General features: G+C 42.7%; 1 protein-coding gene across 1 annotated transcript in view; it reads left to right on the forward strand.

Annotated features, from left to right (window-relative positions):
* The first annotated feature begins 316 nt into the window (after positions 1 to 316).
* The window catches only part of AGPS (alkylglycerone phosphate synthase), a 605,536-nt gene continuing 583,933 nt past the window's right edge, over positions 317 to 21,919 (forward strand). Inside the window, exon 1 of the mRNA XM_069225421.1 lies at positions 317 to 663. Coding sequence (XP_069081522.1) covers positions 458 to 663 — 206 coding nt within the window. The 5' untranslated portion in view covers positions 317 to 457. The remainder of the gene's footprint in view (positions 664 to 21,919) is intronic.

A 21,919-nucleotide genomic window follows, 5' to 3' on the forward strand; every position in this document is an offset into this window, starting at 1 on the left:
GAACAGAGTGAGCAATAAGTGCGAGCTTACACACTCCTGGTGTATTTACGTCCTGCGGGGTTACGGTTACCACATTATTCGTGCTAATCACCAGAATAAATATCCCTCCAGTAGTAAGAGTCGCGTGGTCTTCAGCCGCGCTTGTTTACCCAGGACTACGATTCCCATGAATTCGTGGGAGCACGTCAAGGAACACCCATGACTTGAAATTCAGTGGCCCGGTAACATGTGGTCACTTAGGAACCCTCTTCGTTTCCCAGTATCGGAGGGATGGACCGCCCTTGCCTCGGCTCCCTCGGGGGGGAGGGGGGGCGTGGGATGTCAACGACAGTCACACGCGCCTGGTCGCTGTCTCTCACCCACCCATGGTTCTGGTGACTGGCCAGATGCAATAATTATCTTCCAATCACAAGAGGCCGCTGCGCTGGGCCGGTTGCCTAGGAATGCAGTGAAGTGCATGCTGGGACGCCCCTGTCTCGCTGTGACCTTTCACCTTCCAGGCTCTGTACAATACGGAAGCATGGAGGCTTCTGGAGCTGCACAGGCTCAGCGCCGGCTTAGGATCATCGGCGGGCACCTGAAGCCGGCAGAATGGGGATCGCCTAGTCCCGGTTTGTGCAAGGCACCTGCCCCGCCAGCGGTCAGCAGCGTACCCAGAAGGAGGTAAAAGGGGTGGGGTGTGTTGGGAGATAGCCGCACACCAGAAGTGGGCGGAGGCCAGCAGCGCAGAGGAGGAGTGATAGACACAATTTAATAATGAGGAGACTGGCAGGAATGCATCATGTAAATGCAATATGTAATGAGGCATTTAGTCGGGAAAGGAGAGCGACAGTAATGTGATAGTAAAGAAGTGGGATGGCAACAATGTAACATGGTAGAGGGTGGCACCTTTCATGACAAGCCTTTAAGGTAGCATCATTAGAATATATGACCGGTGGGTGGGGCCAAAAGCTGCACAGTTATCTGGGAAAGAGAGTAAGTTGTTGAAATACTTGGTGTAGGGCAATGGATCCCAAACTTTTGACTTCTGTGGACCCCCACTTTCTCATTACTGGGGAGCCTGGCTTCAACATTGTTGATGATTTGACCCGCAAAACAATACACAAACAATACAGAAACAAGCATTCTATCAAATACATACACAGATGACAACACATTTTATGTAATTTGCAAACAAATAAAAAAAATTTTTTTAATGGGAAGGTTGGAGCTTTTCTAAATTCAACTGAAGCCTCACATCGTCCATACTATATTCTGTTTGATGCGCTTGCACTGCTTCCACACTTCAGCCTGATATTAATTAAATTTTTAGCCCCCAATTTCAGATTCCTTGACACTTACAGTACGTGTTAAAATTTTCAGTTGTATATTTAGACTCTTTATTTCTAATCACTTTATCATTCTGTTAAAATTAGTTAATTTTCCAAGCAGTCATGGACCCCAGAGAAGGCTTCGCGGACCCCCAGGGGTCCTTGGACCGCAGGTTGGGAACCACTGGTATCGGGGTGGACGAGAGCGAGGCATGGAAGGACAGAAGGGCATCTTCATAGGGAGACAGAAAGGGAAGGGCAGCACGACAGGGAGGCATTTATGGGAAGCGTGGTTGTAGCGAGGGATGGGTGTCACCATGAATGCCCGTGGAACTGGTGAGTTCTTGTAAGGCCACTAGAGTAAAAAAATCTATTTTACTTATGTTCATCTGCCTTTTTCCTCCAGATTCTTGACGTTTCAAAGAAGTTATTTTTAAGTGGGGCCATAAGGGGGAACAGATAAAGTTTATGGAATCACCTATTAGAGGAAATGGCATAGCGAGTGTACATTGAGTTTATATTACCTTACATACACCAATGTCTATAAAGTCTAAGCAATCATGATAGGACACTGAACAGAGATTTATAGCGGCATCGAATCCACTTAGTCCTTTCCCCTGCACGGGGAGCCCCATGTATTTATAATAGTACTTTACTGTTGAGGTTAGGAATATATGATACATTGGATTCTGTATTCTCTGTATAAACGTCAGTCACTAATTTCTTTATAATCTGCGATTTGTGACTCACTATGTCGCCAATTATAAATAAAAGACGTCAGAATTTGACTATTATAAGGTTATTACAGTTGAACTCTGACATGACAATCCCTGCTGGCAGAGCCAGCAGCTGAGGTGAAAGGCAAGTCAGGTCTTGGAGCATAATTACAGCAGCTTTTTAAAGCAACAACAGAATGTTGCTTTTCTTTCTTGTGCTCTATTTTTATAGGTTAGAGTGACAAACGGAGAGAATATGTTTATTTTTTGCACGCCTTAGATGGAGAAAAGCTGGAATCTTTCTGCATGTTGCTACATTTTCTGAGCTACTATGGCTTTTTTTAACCTGAATTTTTTTGAACCGTTTCTAATATCTGATTGCTACAAATATTTAACAGTTTTTTGATGCGTTTCATGTTGCACTAGAGGTTCCATTTTTATTGTTCACGTTAGAGTAGTGCCGTGGAGTAGAATGTTGTAGCGCGTCAGAGTACATAGTTGTGGAGTGTTGTCTAATGGCCTAGAGTGCAGTGGCGTAGAGTGCATTGGTTTTGAGTAAAGTGGTGTAGAGAACATTGTTGTAGAGTGCAGTGATTTAGAGTACAGTAGCATAGAGCGCAGTTGTGTAGAGTAGGTAGATTGTTTCATAGAAGAGTGCAGTGGCATGGAGTGGTGCAGGGTAGAGATGAGTGGTGCAAGGTAGAGTGGGATGGCATGGACTGGATTGGCCTAGACTAGAGGGCAGTCACAGCTCGCTGAAGTCACAGGGGGTGGGGTGACGCGCGGGGGAGGGGGTTGAGGGACATTAAAAATATTAAAAACAATAAAATGTGAAGAAAAAAAAAAGTACCTCGGTCCGCACGCCTCCCCTCTCCTCCGTCTCCGTCACTGCTGCAGGCACAGGCTCCCAGCCTGCCCTGCAGCCAATCCTGACGCTGTTCAGAGCAGCGCCAGGATCGCCTGGAAGCGCCCTGGCTCGGTGCTCCCAGGCAGTCTGGGAGCCTGTGCAGGCTCTCCTCAATGCCGGCAACTGTATTGCTGGGCTGGAGAGAACCCTGTGCACATGTGTGTTTGTGCCGGTAAACATACATACGCAGTGAGGGGAGTGCACATTGCACTCCCCTCACTACTCATCACCCGATATGCCCCACCCTTTAACAATGAAAGGATAATAAACATGGTTTATTATCCTTTCCTTGTTAAAGGATTTGCAGCGGTTGCTGCTGGTGGCGGGCAACGCTCGTCCACCCAAGGGAGCCGCCAATGCTAGAGGAGTGTAGAATGCAGTGGCGAAGAGTGCAGTGGTGCATAGTAGATTAGGATGGTGTAGAGTGCATTGGAATAGTGACATCGGAGTGCGGTGGCATACAGTCCATTGTTTTTGAGTAAAGTAGTGTAGTGTGTAGAGTGGTGCAGCGTAGATTGCAGTGGCATAGGGTGGAGTGCAGTGGGGTAGATTACAGTTGTGCAGTGTATATTAAAGTGCCATAGAGGGCTGTGGTGTAGAACGCAGTGATGCAGAGTGTAGTGGTGAACAGTAGAGTGCAGTGATGTAGTGTTATAAAGTGCAGTGGTGTTGAGTGGCCTAGCGTACAGGAGTGTAGCGTACAGTGGTGTAGAGTACAGAGTCATAGAATGCAGTGCCGTAGAGCGGAGTGCTGCAGGCTAGAGCGAAGTGGTGCAGGCTAGATTGGAGTGGTGGAGGGTTGAGAGCAGTGGCATAGAGTGATGCAGAATAGAGTGGTGTAGAGTGTAGTGGCATAGAGTTCAGTGGCAGAAAGTGCGGTATTGCAGAGTGCAGTGATGTAGATTGGTGTAGAATAGAATGGTTCAGAGTTGAGTGGTGTAGAGTGCAGTGACAGAGTACAATGGGGTACGGTGCAGTGGCATAGTGTTGTAGAGTATAGTGGCGTGGGGTGTAGCCGTGCAGGGTAGATTGGTGAAGAGTGCATTTGCATGGAGTGCAGTGGTGTAGAGTTGGCAGAGAGTCGTGTGGTGTAGAGAAGAATGGCGTAGAGTGGGTGGTGCATAGTAGATTATTCAGAGCACGGTGAAGTGGCATAGAGTGGGTTGGTGTATGGTAGAATGGAGTGGTATAGGGTAGAGTTCAGTGGGGTAGGGAAGAGTGGCATAGAGTGCAGTGAAGCAGAGTAAATTAGAGTGTATTGGCACAGAGAGCACTGAAGTGGAGTGTGAGAGTGGAGTGGTATATACTGGAGTGGTGTAGAGTGAAGTGGCGAAGAGTGTAGTAATGCATAGCAGAGTAGAGAGGCATGGAGTGGTGCAAAGTAGACTGCAGTGATGCCGTGTGGGGGCGTTAGAGTGCAGTGACGTGGTGTAGAGTGGAGTGGGGTTAAGTGGAGTATGTACGATAGCACACTGCCCTTACAGACAGCAACTCCTAAATTTAAATGACCATTACATTTTCACAGACATACATTTTTGCTGTTAAAAGTATACAGCTCACAAACAGTGTGTGGAAATGTCATCACCTAGTGTTTGATTGTATTGAACTACTTGTTTCTCTCACTTCAGAATTACTCCCAGTAGCTAGCATGATTGTCCGATAAATCCTCTCAATTTGAAGTAAGAGAAAGTAAGTAAACTCTAAGCTCCCTCAGAAAACCGAGCCTGACATTTAGCCTCTCTCTTTGAATGCACAGCAAATGTGACAAGATAAGATCAATAATTAAGGCCTCTTCACAGTAAAGGAACACTAGGAAGGATAAAGTAAATAGGGGTTTTGCCACGAAAGGGACAAACTCAAGCTGGATAGCCTAAAACAAATAAAGCCAGCAAATAGAAAGCAAGAAAATGTGAGCTACTATAAAGTGTCCTTCTGGCAACATTAATCATTTTACTCTAGGATCCAATGCTTATTTGAATGAACTCCTCCGCAGACCCTAGCAGTACTCCAGCTTCTTGAAAATGTATCCATTAAGTATGGATTTTCCAGCTTTGAAGAGGAGGTGTTGGCCGATTTTGTTTTTATAGAGGGCATATGATATCAAACTTTTCTTGGGTTTAGGGGTGAATACATTACTTCAGCATTATCGTTTACCTTGCAGTTTAAAAATACTCTTAATATCCTGGAGTTGGAATGGCTGTCAGGAGAACATTAGAGTATGTTGGGTGCATAGGAGGTGGTTTCAGTTTTTGAAGAGTATCATTAGACAGTGAAGAGTCATCATCCACTGCCTGATAGCCATAAGACAGTTAGGGACAGATGTAGCAAAGGGTTTTCCCCATTCTGTGTAAATGGGAAAATGTGTTCGTACATATGGCCCTTAGAGAGTTTGGATTGTTGCTGGGATATGGCTGCTGACAAAGAAAATAAGATTTGCGTATTGTCAGTGGAAGATAAGAGAAGACATAATATGATATGATCACGCCAAACAATGTTTTAAAGGGAGTATAGGACCGACCCATAGGTCACGCAGAGTAGTAGAGGAGTATGTGAAAAGGGCAAGGGCGTGGCAGGAGACCGAAAAGAGTGGTTGGAAACATCGGAAGGGAATCTCTCCAGCTTTTTGAAGGATTCCTAGAGAGGTAGGACTTTGGACTATAGTAGACTGATGCACTGTCAAAGTTTCAGGTAGATGAAGACAAATAAGTTAAGTCAAATTAATATAGAGGGGGCAATGTTCTGATGAGAAGGACTGAGGAAGTTGGAGATGTGTGTGAGTGCTATTACAGTGTATTGAAAATGACAAAGGCTGGATTGTAGTGGATTTATACTATTTGAGATACTGGGTGGAGGTTAAATGTGGATGATAGGTCAGAACAGAAGTTGTGTGTAGGGTTTGTTACGTCGTGTTTTTTTTTTTTTCTTTGTTTTTTTTGTTTTGTTAAGGAGATGACTACTGCTTTTAAATATTCAGTAGTTTGCAAGGAGAAATAGAGGTTAAATGGTGAGATGAAGTGAAGCGTAAAATAAATCTTGTTTATAGGACAAGTGGTTGGTCACATAGAGATTAGATAGGGTAGATGGGCTGCATGATAGTTTGGAAGATGGAGAATGAGTATGAATTCAGCTTTGGAAGTCAACTTGTCTTAAAACGGTGTTCTAAAATTCCTCTGAAACATAGATAGGCCCTACCTCACCCCACCAATGAATCCACATAAGCATGAAATAAATCAGACTACATGTCCCATTCTGTTTGATACTCCCTGGTATTGATGAAGATTGGACATTTGACATCATGTGAATTAGCAATGCAAAAGAGTTCAACACAAATAAAGTAGTCTCTGTTGTCTATGCTTGGTAAACAGTCATTTAGCATTTTGACCAAGACTTGATAATACAAAAAATTAATACAAATAAAGAAGTCGCTGTTGAGAGTGTGATAGAATTCCACAAGATATGATAATTAAACATCATTTTTTCCTTAACTATACAAAAATGTTTTTGGGGATCCAATTGACCTTATGACAATAAACAGCAATAATAATTATTGTGGAAGAAATAAATAGCAGTAACAAGCTGTGGGTTTGCATTCACTATGGTTCCGGCAGTGTAAACACTACAGTTTGTGACGTAGTGATCATGGATCTATGGGGCAGCGTTTCGCGTAATTGGACTGGTTGCTCAGTATGTCTGCTGAAGACACAGCTTAGTCATGCGATAATGTAACACAAGTCTTATATAATCACAGTGGTTGATGGGTGCAACTTCTTGGCTGCTCAATTTATTGCCCACAGTAGCTGCATACCAAACCTTTGATTCATGCTTAACAGTCAGCTCAATGGTTGGTGTTTCCATGACAGTAAGTACCTCCGCCTTAGTCCCATGGATCCTCAGCTGCTATACTGTTGAGTCCGGTGATAATCTATGGACCTCTGCTGCTGTGCTAATGTACCTCTGGTGCCTCGCCTGCTCACTGCTTATATCCTATTCTCGTTTCCACTGTTGGGATGCACCTTACACAAGAGAACTCCTCACACAAGAAGTTACCAAGTAAAAATATAATTTAAATGATTTAGGTAAATACGTACGCAGAACAGGAGCAGAACCAACAATACAGGAATAGATCCACCTGGCTTCAAAGCCAACCATCAACTGTCTACCTTCCAATCTCCTATTCCCTTCCACTACCATAAGACCGTTTAATATTCCAAAGCCCCCTTCCATTCTCATTCATTCAGATAAAAAGATGTCACAGAGACCCCCCCCTCCACCCAAGGTTCTATGCTATCCCCATCATCTTCAACTTCTACAAGGAGCCTTGTGGGACTCTACTCACTGATAATGACATCACAATTCATAAGCCTACATCCAAGGCCTGAAACACTGCCTGCACCTCACCTAGTCCTTGATGCCCAGCACCTATCTGAAGCTTAGCCCAACTAATACAAAGTCCCTACTGTTCATAATAAGCAACGCCTAACAAACATGGCTTAACAACATGAACCTGGAATGATTTGTACCCCAGCTTTCAACCAGTGCCAAATTACTTGGATTCAGCATGGAGACCAACCCCACCCTCAAGGAACACATCACAGAGAAAACCAAGATGGCCAGGGTATCTTCAGAAGAAGGTTAAACCGGTCCTCTCATAAAGTGACTTCAGAACTGCTGTTCAAGCATTTGTATTCTGGTATTTGGATGGAAGCCGTGCCCTGCTCCACAGCCTTCTACCTAGTCTTCCCCTGTAATGGAATCCTTCACACCACAGCACGCCTCATCAAGGCCCTGAAAAAATATCCACCTCACCCTCGCTCTGATGGAACTTGAGAGGCCAGCGTTGGTGTCCTGCACCGTCTTCAAAATCCTCTGCATCTTCAACAAATCTTTATAAATGCCACTCCCACCTGTATGATTAAGCTCAGCACCAATGATGGCTTTCAGCATATCCATAGTCTGGATACCATTAGACTGGACGTGAGTAATTAAAAAATGAAAACCCAAGGGTGCCTACTAGATCCTTTTAGGCACTCATCTGGAATGGCAACCAGTTAATCAACAGGGCCATCCCAACTTACTTATGTCTGCTACCCCTCCAGGGGTATTGGCCATCAACCAGAACTCTTCAGCCATCTCTGTCATGGGCATTTCTTTCTATCTGGCTCCAGGTGTAGCCCATCTCCTTGCAGTCAGTCTTGAGGCCTCAGCACCAGATATTTCTTGGCTTTCCTCTTTTCCTTTTCCCTTAAGGGTTCCAGGTCAGGGCTTGCCTGGTGATGTTTGACGTGATGGTGTGACCTATCTAGCACAAGGTTCTTTTCATGATTTCTTCATGAGCAGCGAGTTGAGAAGTCTGCTGCCATAGGTCGTTGTTTGTGATCATGTTTGGCCCGTGGGCTAGAGGATTTTCCTCAGACAGGTGTGGATGAAGGTCTGCACTTTCTTGGTGGTGGTCACTGTTGTCCTCCAAGTTTCTCCTCCATACAGAAAGACCGATTTTACATTGGTGTTAAAATGCCTGATCTTGGTTTGTCACATTAGGTATTTGGAGCTCCAGATCTTCTTTAGCTGAGTGAAGGCAGCCCTTGCTTTGACGACTCTTGCCTTGACATCGGCGTCTGTGCTGCCCTGCTTTTCTGTGACTCTGCCCATGTAGGTGAAGATCTCAGCCTCTTCCAGTGCATCGCCTGCAAGAGTGACTCTAGCTCTGCTGGCTGTCTTAGCCTTCAGGACCCCTGTGGGTGTTGAGACCAAGTTGTGTTGGTGCGGCTTCCACATTGTCGCCCTTTTCCTGTATCTGCTGACTGGTATGGGAGAGTAGGGCCAGGCCCTCTGCAAAGTCCAGGTTGTGGAGCTGCTTGCAAGGTTTCCACTTGATCTTATTTCATCTCCCTACTATGGATGTTTATGGTCTAGTCTACAGCCAGCAGGAATAGAAAAGGCGAGACTAAACAATGCTGGTGGTCTCAGTTCTCACTTAAAGGCTTCTGTGAGTTGTCCTTAATGGCCTATCTTGCAGGTCATTACCTTCTATGAGTTCCTGACTTATGAGTTTATCTGGCACACCGTAGTGGCGGAGAAGTTTCCAAAGGGTCTCTCTATGTATGCTGCCAAATGCCTTCTCATAGTCAATGTAATTGACATAAAGGGGGGAGTTCCATTCCATCGGCTGCTGAATGATTATGTGCAGTGTTGCAGTCAGGTTTGTGGAGGATCTGTGTTTGTGGAAACCAGCTTGCTGGTCTCACAGCTCAGCGTTAACATCTTCATTCTGTTCAGGATGACTTAGTTCAACACTTTAGCTGCGGTTGATAGAAGAGTTATTCCTCAAGTCTGATACACCTTTTCCTGTTCCCAGATCCTTCCAAACAATGGGTAGAGCATGTTTACTGATGTTTCAGTGCCTCAGCAGGATTGTTGTCAGGTGCTGCTGCCTTCCCATTACTCAGATGTTTGATGGCTTGCCATATTTATTTCTTAGTTGGTTTGATGCAGTTGATTGGCAAGTCCGTGGTGGCTGGCTGAATGTCTGGCGAAGACTGCAGCACGGGCTTGTTCAACAGTTCTTCAAAGTGCTCCACCAATCTTCATTGTTGGCCTTTGTTACCCACGATTATCTTCCCTGCGTTTTCTTTAACAGGTCTTTCTGGCTTGTATCTGCTGGAGAGTTTCCTTGTTATGTTGTGGAGGTCTTTCAAGTTTCCATAGATGGCTGTTACCTAGTCTTCTGTGGAAAGACCATTGGTGAATCTTCACTTGCCTGCTCTTAAGCTTCTCTTTGCTTCTTTTTTGTTTTGGTGTACTCGCCCTGGGCTTTCGCTTTTTCTGCTCTTGTTCGACCTGTGTTGACTGCAGCTTTTTTTTCCCTTTCTATCTCGGATTTTGCAGAGAGTCTAAGTGGAGATCCATTTTTATGCTGGTGTTTCTTTGGACATAGCACCTCCTAGCAGGTTGATGTTGCTTAGTCTTTGATCTTCTCCCATGTTCTACTAGCTCTCTATTGTTGCTGAGAGTGACTAAGTATTCACTCCTTTTTCTGTGCATCTTTAAGGTGAGCGGTGTCGTATCGTTGGGGCAGGTTTGTCAGTTCCATCCATGCTTTCTTCAACTTTAGCCACTTCTGCTTTTCTCATCACTGTCATATCCTTCAGGGATCTCCAGAACTGCTTGGCAATGCAGACCTGGGTGGTTGATCTAATTCTCTGTTGAATGGTCTGGTGACACCCATGTTGCCTTCTGTATTTTCTATCTGGGAATACTCTGCAGCCTATCACCAGATTGTTCAGGGTGCTGAAATCTGTGAGCCTTTCACCCTTCTTGTTCATGTCACCAAGGCCATGGTTGCCCATGACTTCTTGTACTCCGTGTTGTTGCCTCCAGTCTTGGCATTGAGGTCTCTTATCAAAATGGGGATGGCTCCTTCAGGGCATTTCTCGAGAATAGACTGGAGTCTGCTGTGAAACTTTACTTTTTTTCTCTTCTTCACTGTCAAAGGTGCATAGCACTGGATAACATATATGTTGATCCTCTTTTTCTTTGTGCGGAAGGTCACTGTGGTGATTCTGTAACTGCTGGCTTCTCATCCAATCAGAGTTCTGTTGGCTGCTGTCAACAGCATCACTGCCACTCCCTGAGTGTGTGGAGAAGTATTTTCCTAATGTCCAGAATACAAAAGTCCTGCTGGAGCCAGTCTTTCCTGTCCAGTCTCTGTCCATCTGGTCTTTCTGATGTCAAGCAGGGCAAGGTTGTAGTTTTGCACCTCAGCTACACCTTGGGCTGCCTTCCCTGTCTCATGCATAGTGTTAATGTTCCATGTCCCGATGGTGGTGGTACTGGCGAAATAAGGTGGATCGACTTTGTGGCTTCCCGGGATCTCTGGCTCTCAGAACACTGTGTCATACATCTCTTTGAAGGAGATTCATTTCTCCCCAAACTGGGATGTCTTTTGGTTGATGCTGTAGCGAGGATTTTTTTTACATGGTTGGGTAGTTAGCCCCTGCATAATCCTCCTCCTTTCACAGCCGGGCTTGGGACCAGTCATGATGAAGTTAGGACTACCCCAGCCTTGCTCCAAATTAGGAAACATCTGGTGACACCCCTCTTATAACAACACTACATCACGATGAAGTAAAAGCTTACTTTCCTTGTGGGAACCCAGTTAATGCTGCAATCTCTCATTGATTGCGTCTTTGTCTTTGACCTGCCCAGATTCATTCTCTTGCCATTCACCTAGGTTTGCACTATACCAGTCCCACAAACATATATACACAGAGTTGTAAAACAGGCCCCATTGTTGTTGTTGTTGACCAAACGTTTGTTTCGTAAAACATTTAATTGAAAACAAATAATATACTGAGTACTGGAATTTATCTGGAATGAATTTCCAGAGAACAGGTTGCAATTTCTGAATGTCTTCCTGAGGGCGGGTATAACAGCCATCTTTAGAAAGTTCACATTATGGTAAACATGTTCTCATGTTCAATGAACTGGCTGTGGGGCACTGTCATTTTTTAAGTGTTTTTGCTACTATTTCTCTCTTACCTAAAGATAAACATAAAACTCTACGTAGTGCTTTTGTAGTTAAAATATGTAATACTCTTTTTTTTTTTTTTTTTTTTTTTTTTTTTTTTTGTTATCACAATTCCTTTTTATGGCTTGCTGTCTACGTATGTTTTCCTGTAAAAAAGAATTAATTTAATATTGGTCAGATGCTTTAGATTTCACACTCATCGGTTTAAAATAGTTGAGTGTAATTTTTCAGTGAATACTGTCCATGTGCTCCCTAATACCATGTTTTCAGTCTCTTCTTCAGTCTTGCCATTTCATCTTTTCTCTTTTTAGCTTTTCAAAAAGGCATGTTTTTAAATAGTACATGGTTGACCACAACTATAGAAACAATTATAATATCATAAAAATGTATACAACTATACATTATCAAATATCCATCATATAAAAATAGGTGAAATACAACACATTATGTGTGTGTGTGTATATATGTGTGTGTGCCAAGCCACAGTTGGACAAATAACACATTCACCACATATCTCTTTACTTCAGATTTGAAGCATATCAGGTTATCCATTTTTAATTAGAACATTGGAAAGTTGGCAGCTCCATTGAAAACAATGGAGTGCTCCGGGCTTTTACTGGTCGGTAAAAGCCCGCAGCGCCAACATTCCAATGTTCGCTTTGTTCACAGCAACAGCTGTGAACAAAGCCTCACGGAGCCCAAGGGGATTTTAATCCCCTCGGGCTCCGTGAGAAATTTGTTTTATTTAATAGAACATTCTGCCCTGAGTGGCAGAATGTTCTAATAGCCTTAGAACCCGCCGTAGCGGGCTCTACCGGCTATTAAAGGCCCGCTCCCGCGTTAAAGGCCCGAGCTGAAGTTCTAAGACTATAGTAGAACATAGGTATTCAGGAGACAGAATGATTCAAAATGAATTTCAATCCCCCCCCCTCTGTTGTTTATTTCGTTTGTACATTACTGGAAAAGAGGATTGGCCATACCCTACTTCTCTCCTGAGCCAACCCAAAATGTCTTTGAAACTGTTATAGCCAAAGAGCCCACCGTAGCGGACTATACCGGCCATTAAAGGCCCGCTCCAGCATTAACAAGGAGCAGGACTTTAATTGCTGGTATAGCCCAGCTTGGAAGGGCTATACGGCTATTAGAATATTCTGCTACTACAGGGCAGAATGTTCTAATAAATAAAACAAAGTCCTCACGGAGCCCGAGGGTATTAAATCCCCTCAGGCTCTTTGAGGCCTTTGTTCATAGCTGTTGCTGTGAACAAAGAACATTGGAATGTTGACGCATCGGGCTTTTACCAGCCAGTAAAAGCCAATGGAGCTCCTAACATTACAGTGTTCTAATATAGCCTTAGAGCCCGCCGTAGCGGGCTCTACCGGCCATTAAAGACCCGCTCCAGCATTTAACAAGGGAGCGGGCCTCTAAGGCTATTAGAACATTCTGCCACTAGAGGATAGAATGTTCTAATAAATAAAACAAAGTCCTCACGGAACCCAAGGGGATTAAAATCCCCTCCTGCTCCATGAGGTCTTTTAACAATGAAAACATTGAACACTCTGGCTTTTACCAGCCAGTAAAAGCCCGGAGCACTCCATTGTCTGCAATGGTGCTCCCAACATTCCAGTGTTCTAATATATGTCTATTTCTGCTATCTGATATAGCACACTCTTGGCACCAACACACAGCGGGCACAGAGGGACGATTTTTAGGTCTTGCCTGCATGAGCATGCACTAGTGCATGTGCTCTTGCTTGCAAGACTCTTGTGTATTATAATTGGCTTGGAAACACCCCATTACTTACCATTTATGTGCAGTGTTTTCACTATTCTTTGCTGCCTTGTAATTGAGCAATGATTACCATGCATCACTTCCTGCATGGATCAAGCACAGATTAAATACATGTAATTACTGTCCCTCTGCTGCCCATGCGCTGCTCACGCTGTGATTCAGGTACTCTTTAAAAAATAAAAAACGATGTAACGTGGTCCGTGCTGGCCACGTCGATGTTTGTTTTTATTTTCAGCATGTCATATTGATATATCCGTGCACCAAAGATCTAGTTAATGTGTAATAAACAAGGGGACTTTCTGTTCCACAACTTGAAACACTCTTATACACTACTCAGATTCACTTACAAATTAGTTTTTCATTAAATTTTTTTTTTTTTTACAAAAGTTTGGAGGAATTATTTCTGCCTTATTGTAAAGTATGTTCTTCTTGCTCTAAGCCAATTGCAGAGCTTGTTGATCCCTTTTGCACCATGAACATACCTTCCAAACATATTTTCAAGCAGGGCTAACTCCAGAGATCGCCTGTCTCCCTAGCTATCCATGCCAACTAAGGTAGACCTTTTATAATTTTCTAGTTTTGGAATTTGTAAGAATATCCTTTATTTTGTATTTCTCCTTGAATGCCAGTGAAATGCTTCTGATTACTCTATGCTGACTGAACCTCCCTATCCCCTTCACACCCACTTTAACAATGCACAGCTCATTTCACATCCGCTGTGAAAGTAATGCCTGTATAATTGTCTGTGGTGTTTACTTTCGGGGTCTCAATCAGCAAGAATTATATTTTATGTATTCCCCGCGCTTAGCCTTCTCTTTCTTTAGCTCGAAATTCAGATTCATTTGTTCAGTAGGTATGGCTTGCTAGTGCAACTGTATCTAAGCCTTCTTCAAAATATTGACTTTAGCACCTAGAGGAGTGCTGCTCTCTACTTCATGTTATTGTGTGTCAGACTGCCTTCCAGGAGGTGTTTCATTGAAACGAACGAGTGGCTATTTTACATCTGAAAAATATACTCAAATATCACGGTGTTTGAAACATTCAACTCTTCCTCTCTTCATGTCCTATATGCTTTACGTACAGAAAGCAGTTCTTATTTCCTGCTTTGCCCTCTTTCCCCCCCCCCCCCAGCATTAGCAAATCAAACAGTGTGGGCTTTAATTTGATAGCGTGTATGCATATAAACAGCAAACGGCATGTGTGAATGCCTCTATCACATGTGTTGGCATATTATAGCCAGACTATATTGTTGGCTTTGCCGTCCATTTTGCCTTATGTAATCCAACCTGGATCACTTATACTTGGTCAATTATACATTCATCACCAGTTGTAACTCCTCTTCATAAACTCTCTCCCCTTTCCCTCACTCTCTCTGTAACTGTAGTTCAAGCAATAACATTTCTTATTTTACATTTGTTGAGGTGATCACGCTTCCTATACTCACTTCTGATTGCACTGTTTCCCTTTTCTCACTTTTATTGTAGACCAATGTATACTTTAGAGCTCATCTGTTTCATTTGACCATGCTTCCTGCAGAAAGAATATGTTTGTCCGCTTATTGCTGAAACCCAGGTGGAGTGCAGACTGTCATATGCCAGCCTTCCACCTCTCACATATTAGACCAAGGTCCTGAATCACTAAATTAGGCTTCATCGCACCACTACAAGTTCCCTTTAGTTAGGTAAAGCCACAACCCAGCTCTTACCCTCTTACTCATGGAAGAGTCTGTACATCATATTAGCTCCCACCACCCATGCAAGGGCACAGCAAAAAAAAAAACACACACAAACACACACACACCCCCACTGCCCTCCCCCAGCAAAGTATCATGAATTTCTGGTGATTTCCTAAGCTGTCATTAGCGGTGTAGCTCACCATTCCTTAGTAGTCTGTAGCTTGCCTAGACCATGCACCTTGCCGGGCTCCCACATGCACACTTATGCAGCAGGCCTGAACAGGACGCAGCAAAAAGAGTCTCCTTTAACCATGCAGGGACTTTGCACATTGCACCCACAATCCAAGTTTCTGCCTCGACTTTCTGAAGAGTTTTGACCTGCCAACTTAATAGCATTATGAACTGGAGTTGTATTATTTTATTTGACATCTAGTGGTCATGTTTTTATTTATTCTAGGGACCAGTTCAGTTTCAGTATCTCCCTAGGGTGGGTTTTTCCCATTTCCCTTTATCCTGTTCCTCACTTGGCCCAAGTCCATGTTTGCGCTGCTCCTAGAGGAGTTTGGACTGAAGTTTAGTAATGTTGGCAAATAAAAAAACTATGAACGACTGGTGTGCAGTCTTGTTTTTACTGGTGGTGTTCAGGTAATGTGTCAGTAACTTGCCAGAAGGTCACTATTGTTGTGTTTCTTACTATGATTTTAATATACAAAAGGAGAACACAGTGAAAGCTGGTTGCTTACATTTTCCGTCCGTCCGTAGCAAGACCTTTTGGATAACATTTGGGGCCCTGTTGAGGGACGAGGTGATAAAACACCATTCGTTCTATGACTGATAACTTCCTTTTACCAAACCGAAGTCCTTCCTTACTGTGATTTCCTCTCCCCAATGAATCTCATGCCTTATTATACACTGGTTGTCTGTTGTTTTTTTTTGGCAAGTGTAGAGGAATGCAGGCTGGTTTTTTGTATGTTAGAATAAACTAAACTGAGTCCAGATGGCGAAACTCGAGCCAGAGTGCCCTTTAATTTAAATAAAAGCTCATTTGAGGCATATGTGTAGTCCAGCTAACAGTTGCATCTCTTTATTCCTCAATGCTGGGAAGATTGTTTTTAAGGAACATTTTTTTTTTTTTTTTTTAGACTGACATTTTATTTGTGCCCAAGCTTTTTTTTTTTTTTCTTTTTACATTTAATGTTTACTCTCCACAGATATATTGATTAGGTTGTGCATTTTTGAAGGATTTTAACGAACACCTTGAAACAAAGACCTTTTTGCACCCTAAAAAAGTAACTTCTCTCAACAGTACCTCCAATTGTTTATTGTTATTATTACTCAGTTAAAAACTATTGAGTCTCTAAATGGAACGATTTTTGTAGTTTTCCAGTTTCTTCACTGCTAATGTTTTTTATTTGACTGGTATTTTTAGTTAACTAGTTTCTCACTTCATAAGAGTGGTATGGTTTAACGGGACAGTCTCATGGGGCTATTTTATAGCTGTTCCTCTCAAACAAAGAGGACTTTTCTGTAAATGTGTTTGTAGTCCTGGGGAGGAGAAACATCCCTTGAAATATGATTAACCTACACTTCAGGTTACCACCTTGCTAATGGCTTTGTGGCCCACTTCCTTGGTTGAGATAAAGAACAGGAGTCCCATTCATCTTCCAACCTCTGTGCAGGGAAGCGCAGGAGTCAGATGTCTTGGGGCCAGTTTATTTCTCTTTGCCCCTCAGATATATTAATGGATGTGTCCGAGGGGTGCTAGGGAGGTGGCACAGAAGCAGGAAGGAGTCAACAGGAACATTCTCTTTTGAAGTGCCTTGATAACATTTGTTTTGTTCCACAAATCAACAAATCAGGTTCTTGAGAATTTGGCCTCACCTGGGTCACAATCGATATTTTTGTTTATTTTTACATTAGCAATTTCCAATCCAGACTGTCCTGAACTCCACAAAGTGCCCCTTCCCTCATGACCTCACCTTCAATGATATAAAGAAAAGATAATCATGCAACAGCTGTTTTGGGTAGGGTGAAGAACAGATGGTAATAGTAGGTGGAACTCCTGAAGGACTGTCTGTATGGAATGGTATTGAAGTACTTCCTCCAGATGTTCCCACCTTGGTTCACCATCTTCAATTTGTTTTCAACTGTTGGGTCAGGATGTTTTTGTAGAGACGTCTCCAACTCAGAGAAGAACTTTTAAAAACATTGCCGAAAAACTTTGCTAAAACCTTATCAAGTGAGAACTACATCGCTAAGTGGACATAAAGGAAGAAACAGCAAACGGATATTTATTTTCTCTACCTTGACAGACTGAGAATGACCATGGGGAGCTGAAGTGGATACCACCTTTAAATTCTTTCATCTTTGGAAGTAATTTAGCCCCTAGGGTTAGGAAGTGGTCATAAAAAGGTGTAGTCACCCTAAAGGTTGTCAGCCCACTGGCTTATGTACAAAGCTGGCTCTGACTAAACTATACATAATGTAGGAAGCTGGCTCTGTATATACTGTATCAAAATGATAGTGTGCACAGAGTCCAGGGGTTCCCCAGAGGCTAAGGTAGATAATACTAATGCTCTTTTGTGATAGTGTGGTTGAGCAGTTAGGCTAATCAGAGGGTAGTGCAAAGCATTTGTTGTACACACACACAGACAATAGAAGAAGCACACACACTCAATGACTTGACTCCAGACCAATGGTTTTTAGATAGCAAAAATAGTTTTTGTTTTATTTCTAGAACATACTATTACATGTACTACACTGGTTACCCGTTGCCAGAAGATGCACCTTGAAGCTGCTTTGTATCACCCACAAAGCTATACATGGAACAGGACCACTTCTATCAGAAACAAAATAACCAAATACATTCAACAAAGAAACCTCCACTCAAGATTGGCACCCTGCCTTAGTACACCACCATACAAGAAAGACTATAGGTGGTACAGCCTTCTCTGTTCAAGCAGCCAAACTATGGAATTAATAACTATCTTGTCTTCAGAAAACTACTTGAGTTGGCTCTTTCCTTCATAACCACCATATTCAAACAGTTATGGACTGCATAGGCCTAAGTTGATAAATATTTTTTATCTGTTTGTGTATGTTCTAGTTATATATAGTTCTCTAGAAAATATGTATTGCTACTATGTCATAACAATAAACTACACACGTACTCTTTAAACCTGTTTAACTAATGTATATTTACTCATGGTTTAAATATGTATGTGTATATATATATAAAATATGTTATTCTATGCTTAACATGTTCATAGGTCATTGCATAACTCCTAGATAAGTTGTTATATTAGATACTTATGAATCCCTGCTCTCATTTTATCACACTTTGTCTACCCATCACCATATGTCATGTCTCTATCAATCTATCCTCCATTCCCACTCTCTCGCATCCCAAATCCATTCTACTACTTTCATCTCCTAAATAACCCTGCCTAAGCTCTTCCCTCCTCTTCCACATCTAACTCACCCAAAACCTCACTTTACTACCATGATCTCCGAAACAACCCTACTAAATTCTCCCTCATTTATCTCACCCTGCTACTATGATCTTTCTAACCCTTTCCACAGACTCTTCCCTCCTCCATCCCCCCTTTACTCATCCCCAGAATAAATCCTATTACCAGAAACTCCCAATTAACACTTCTGGATTCTTCCCTCGTCCACCCCTCCACCCCTCCATTACTCCAGTCAATCCAACTAACAAACACACATATCCACGGCTCAAATTAACTCATAATAATACTAAAACTGTACTCCTATATCCCTATACTAATCCACCACTAATTTCTTTTGGGTTCCAGAGTAGCGTGCTACTGGCCAAAAAGCGCTTCTACGCCTCATGAGGGGTAATAAGCACTATATAAATACTATTACAATACAATACAATTACAGTAAGTTATGGGAGGTCAGCTAGGATTTGACAATGTTAGAAGGTGCTGCACCTGATTGCAGGCAATGTTGGGATGTGACACTGCTAAATGGACTGGTGGATGCCTCAGCTGACATAAATGGGAAGTGCCACAGCTCACTGCTGACATAAGTGTTGTGTACAACAACAGACTGCTGAAATGTGTTTCAGATGCCACAACTGGCTGCCTTGTAACTGAAATACAGGTCCAAGATAAATGACTGCTGCAAGGTATGGCGGGACTGCTGGGTGGAATGGTTGATGCAAGAACTGTTTGCTGTGAGGACTAGCTGGCTCCCCTTGCCATCCCACACAGTTTAAAAAAAAATAAAAACAGCTGCACCCTCTATTATCTTCAAAGCAATCATAACCAGCACACCTGCCCGTGGCTGATCAGCTCACCATCACCAGTAGCCTCAGCACACAGGCATCATACTGGTGCAAAAAAATAAACGAAACCGGACTTCTCCATCTCTGCACCGAGTATCTTTACCATTTTCCCTGTATCTATCAGGACGGCCTAAATAATTCGTCAGCATAAGAAAGAGCCAAAGACTCACCTCTTTAAAGACCACTACACATGATGCATTAAGAATCCAAAAACCATTTACCCTCCTATCCCATATTGACTGTCACATTCCCTTTGACCCTTTACAATGCTCTGCTGCCTTTCTGCTCAGTACACACTGTATATTTGTGTGTTTGATGTGCTGCCCTAAGTGGCAAGGCTATGCCCAAATGTGGGTCCTGTGCTCACTGTGCCACAGGACCCAAACTATACTCTACTGAGGAGGCCTAATAAGGGTGAAACCGGTCTTGAGCTGCTTGTGTTCTAGTTCAGGGGTGACTTTTCCTGGCTGTCGGAGCTCGACTCATCCTGTTGGAGCAGAGGCAAGACTGATTTGCATGAGACTGGACCCAAACTTAGCAGATGGATTGGAATGCTACCTCACGTGATTGCTAGTAGTTAGACAAATTGCAAGCATTCTTTCCATCACCTTTTTGTGTGTTTGTCACACTATATAAATACCACCTACATTCTGGCATATTGACTGGGATGAGTGACTGCTGAGTGCACTTGCTGGTGCATAAGCTGACTACCAGTTTTTATGGAAGGCGCACGAGCGGACAACTTTCATGTATGTGTGGCTCAACACTTGGCACACCTCTCTTTTGATTGTAATAGCTGGGGGCATAATTTCTGTTAGATGGTTGATGCAATAACTCACTGAAACTGTAGGAGCAAGACTTGACAGACGGAGCAGTCACTGCGAAGGCTTGTGATGTCTGTTTGCTGCTGAGGTTGCTGGTGCAATCTTGCCTTTCTCACATGATTGCATGGGTTATATTGGGACATAATGGTGCTAGGAGTCCAATCTTTTGCAACCGACTGCTTTCCTGTTTAAAGAGCTGGCTGGTGGCAGTAACGGCTAACCAAAAGCTGCGTAATTCTGCCTCCATCCATAATCGGTTGCATGTTTGACACTTTAGTATCTAGTTAAATTAATCCATACCGGGTCTTGAGTGTTATATTTTTTTTAAAGTTGTGCATGCTTGCTTTCTAGCAATGAGTGTGTGCAAGAAAGCAATGTATTATGTAATCTGAGATTTGTATCTTCGAATATGTCTCGGATGAGAGAGATGCTTTTGTCTTTTTTGGATCTTGCTTCTTTGCATAGTAATTTACTTTGTTTTTTTTATTTCGTATGGGCACAAAAGCTGTTTGCAGATGTAGAATATCTTCTTAATTGTTACATAGTCAGAAAAACATTTGTCTTGATTGTCTAATTTTCTAGAATAACGGTATTGTTTTCGTTTTTTGCTTTTATAGGTATCACATTTAAAAATGTTCTATTAATCAGAGACTCCCAATCGCACTGTAATAACATTATTTTGGCAAGCGAGGCACGTTGATACGTTTGATCTGAAAGCAATAAAACTACCCAAATTGGCTACAATTTGTATTTGAGTTTTCCTTTTTTTTATATTTTTTTTATATACAGGCATCTTTGATCATGGTATGGTTCCTATTTTAGATTTTTCTAAATATTTGTTAATTAACCTTGCTTTATGAAAATACCAAGGTTTTTTCCTATACATATATAGCCTCACACCACATACTGTAATATAGTCTTCTTTGAACCCATTCATCTGGTTTTTATTTTCTGTTTTACTTTGTTTCACTAGGAGCTTTGCCTCCCTGTCCTGAATTTCTGTACAGAAATATATAGCCTCTTTAATGCTAAAAACGGAGTGGTGGCACTTCTGTGGCATTGAGAGGAACATGGATGTGGTGTAGTTGTAAAGGTCAAGGAGACAGTTGAGTGATGAGAAGATGTTCAAGATGGTTGGCACATAGGAAATGGGGCTTCTTCGGTGTTGAGCTTTCCTGAAAATGGTAGGGGTGCAGAAGAAGAGGTTTCTCCACAGAGAGAAATATTTTCCACATGGAGAAACTGAAAAGAAATTTAGTAGGTGCACTTGCTCGCTAGTATTTTTGCATTGGCAGATGTACCCTTGTATGTTTGCTCATTCAAAAATGGAATGCAATAATCGCAGACTTCCATGTGTACCTCTGGAAACCTTTTTGAATTCCTGAAAGGCATAAATCTCACCCATGTCAGATTATAGCCCTGCTGGTCCCTCCTTGCCACTCCTTATTATTCCAAAAGGAGCTCATTGGAGAACTTCCCACGAATGTTTCTTAGCAAAATAAGAGAGGAGCAGTGGTTATTGAACTAGGTAAGAGGTGAATGATTTTCATTGTTGTTTACCACGTTCAGCATGTGCTCCTCTGGCCGCTTTTCCTCCTGCATTGCCTTTTCCCTTATACACACTCCTCACCTTTTACCGTCATTCCACTGGCTGGACAAAGCTCCCTTTTGTGTCCACATTCATACTCCACACCTGATGTCACTTTGGAGACACTCTCTCTCTCTGTCCCGTATTCCAATCCACAGCTGCATGGAGGAACATCTAAAGCATTAAGGGTTACGCACTCATTTAGAATAAATTTTCATTGTTGCCGAGATAGGGCCAGAGTCTGGTCCTAATATCAGTGTAACTTTATT

Source organism: Pleurodeles waltl, chromosome 3_1 (assembly GCF_031143425.1).
Source record: "Pleurodeles waltl isolate 20211129_DDA chromosome 3_1, aPleWal1.hap1.20221129, whole genome shotgun sequence".
NCBI lineage: Eukaryota > Metazoa > Chordata > Amphibia > Caudata > Salamandridae > Pleurodeles > Pleurodeles waltl.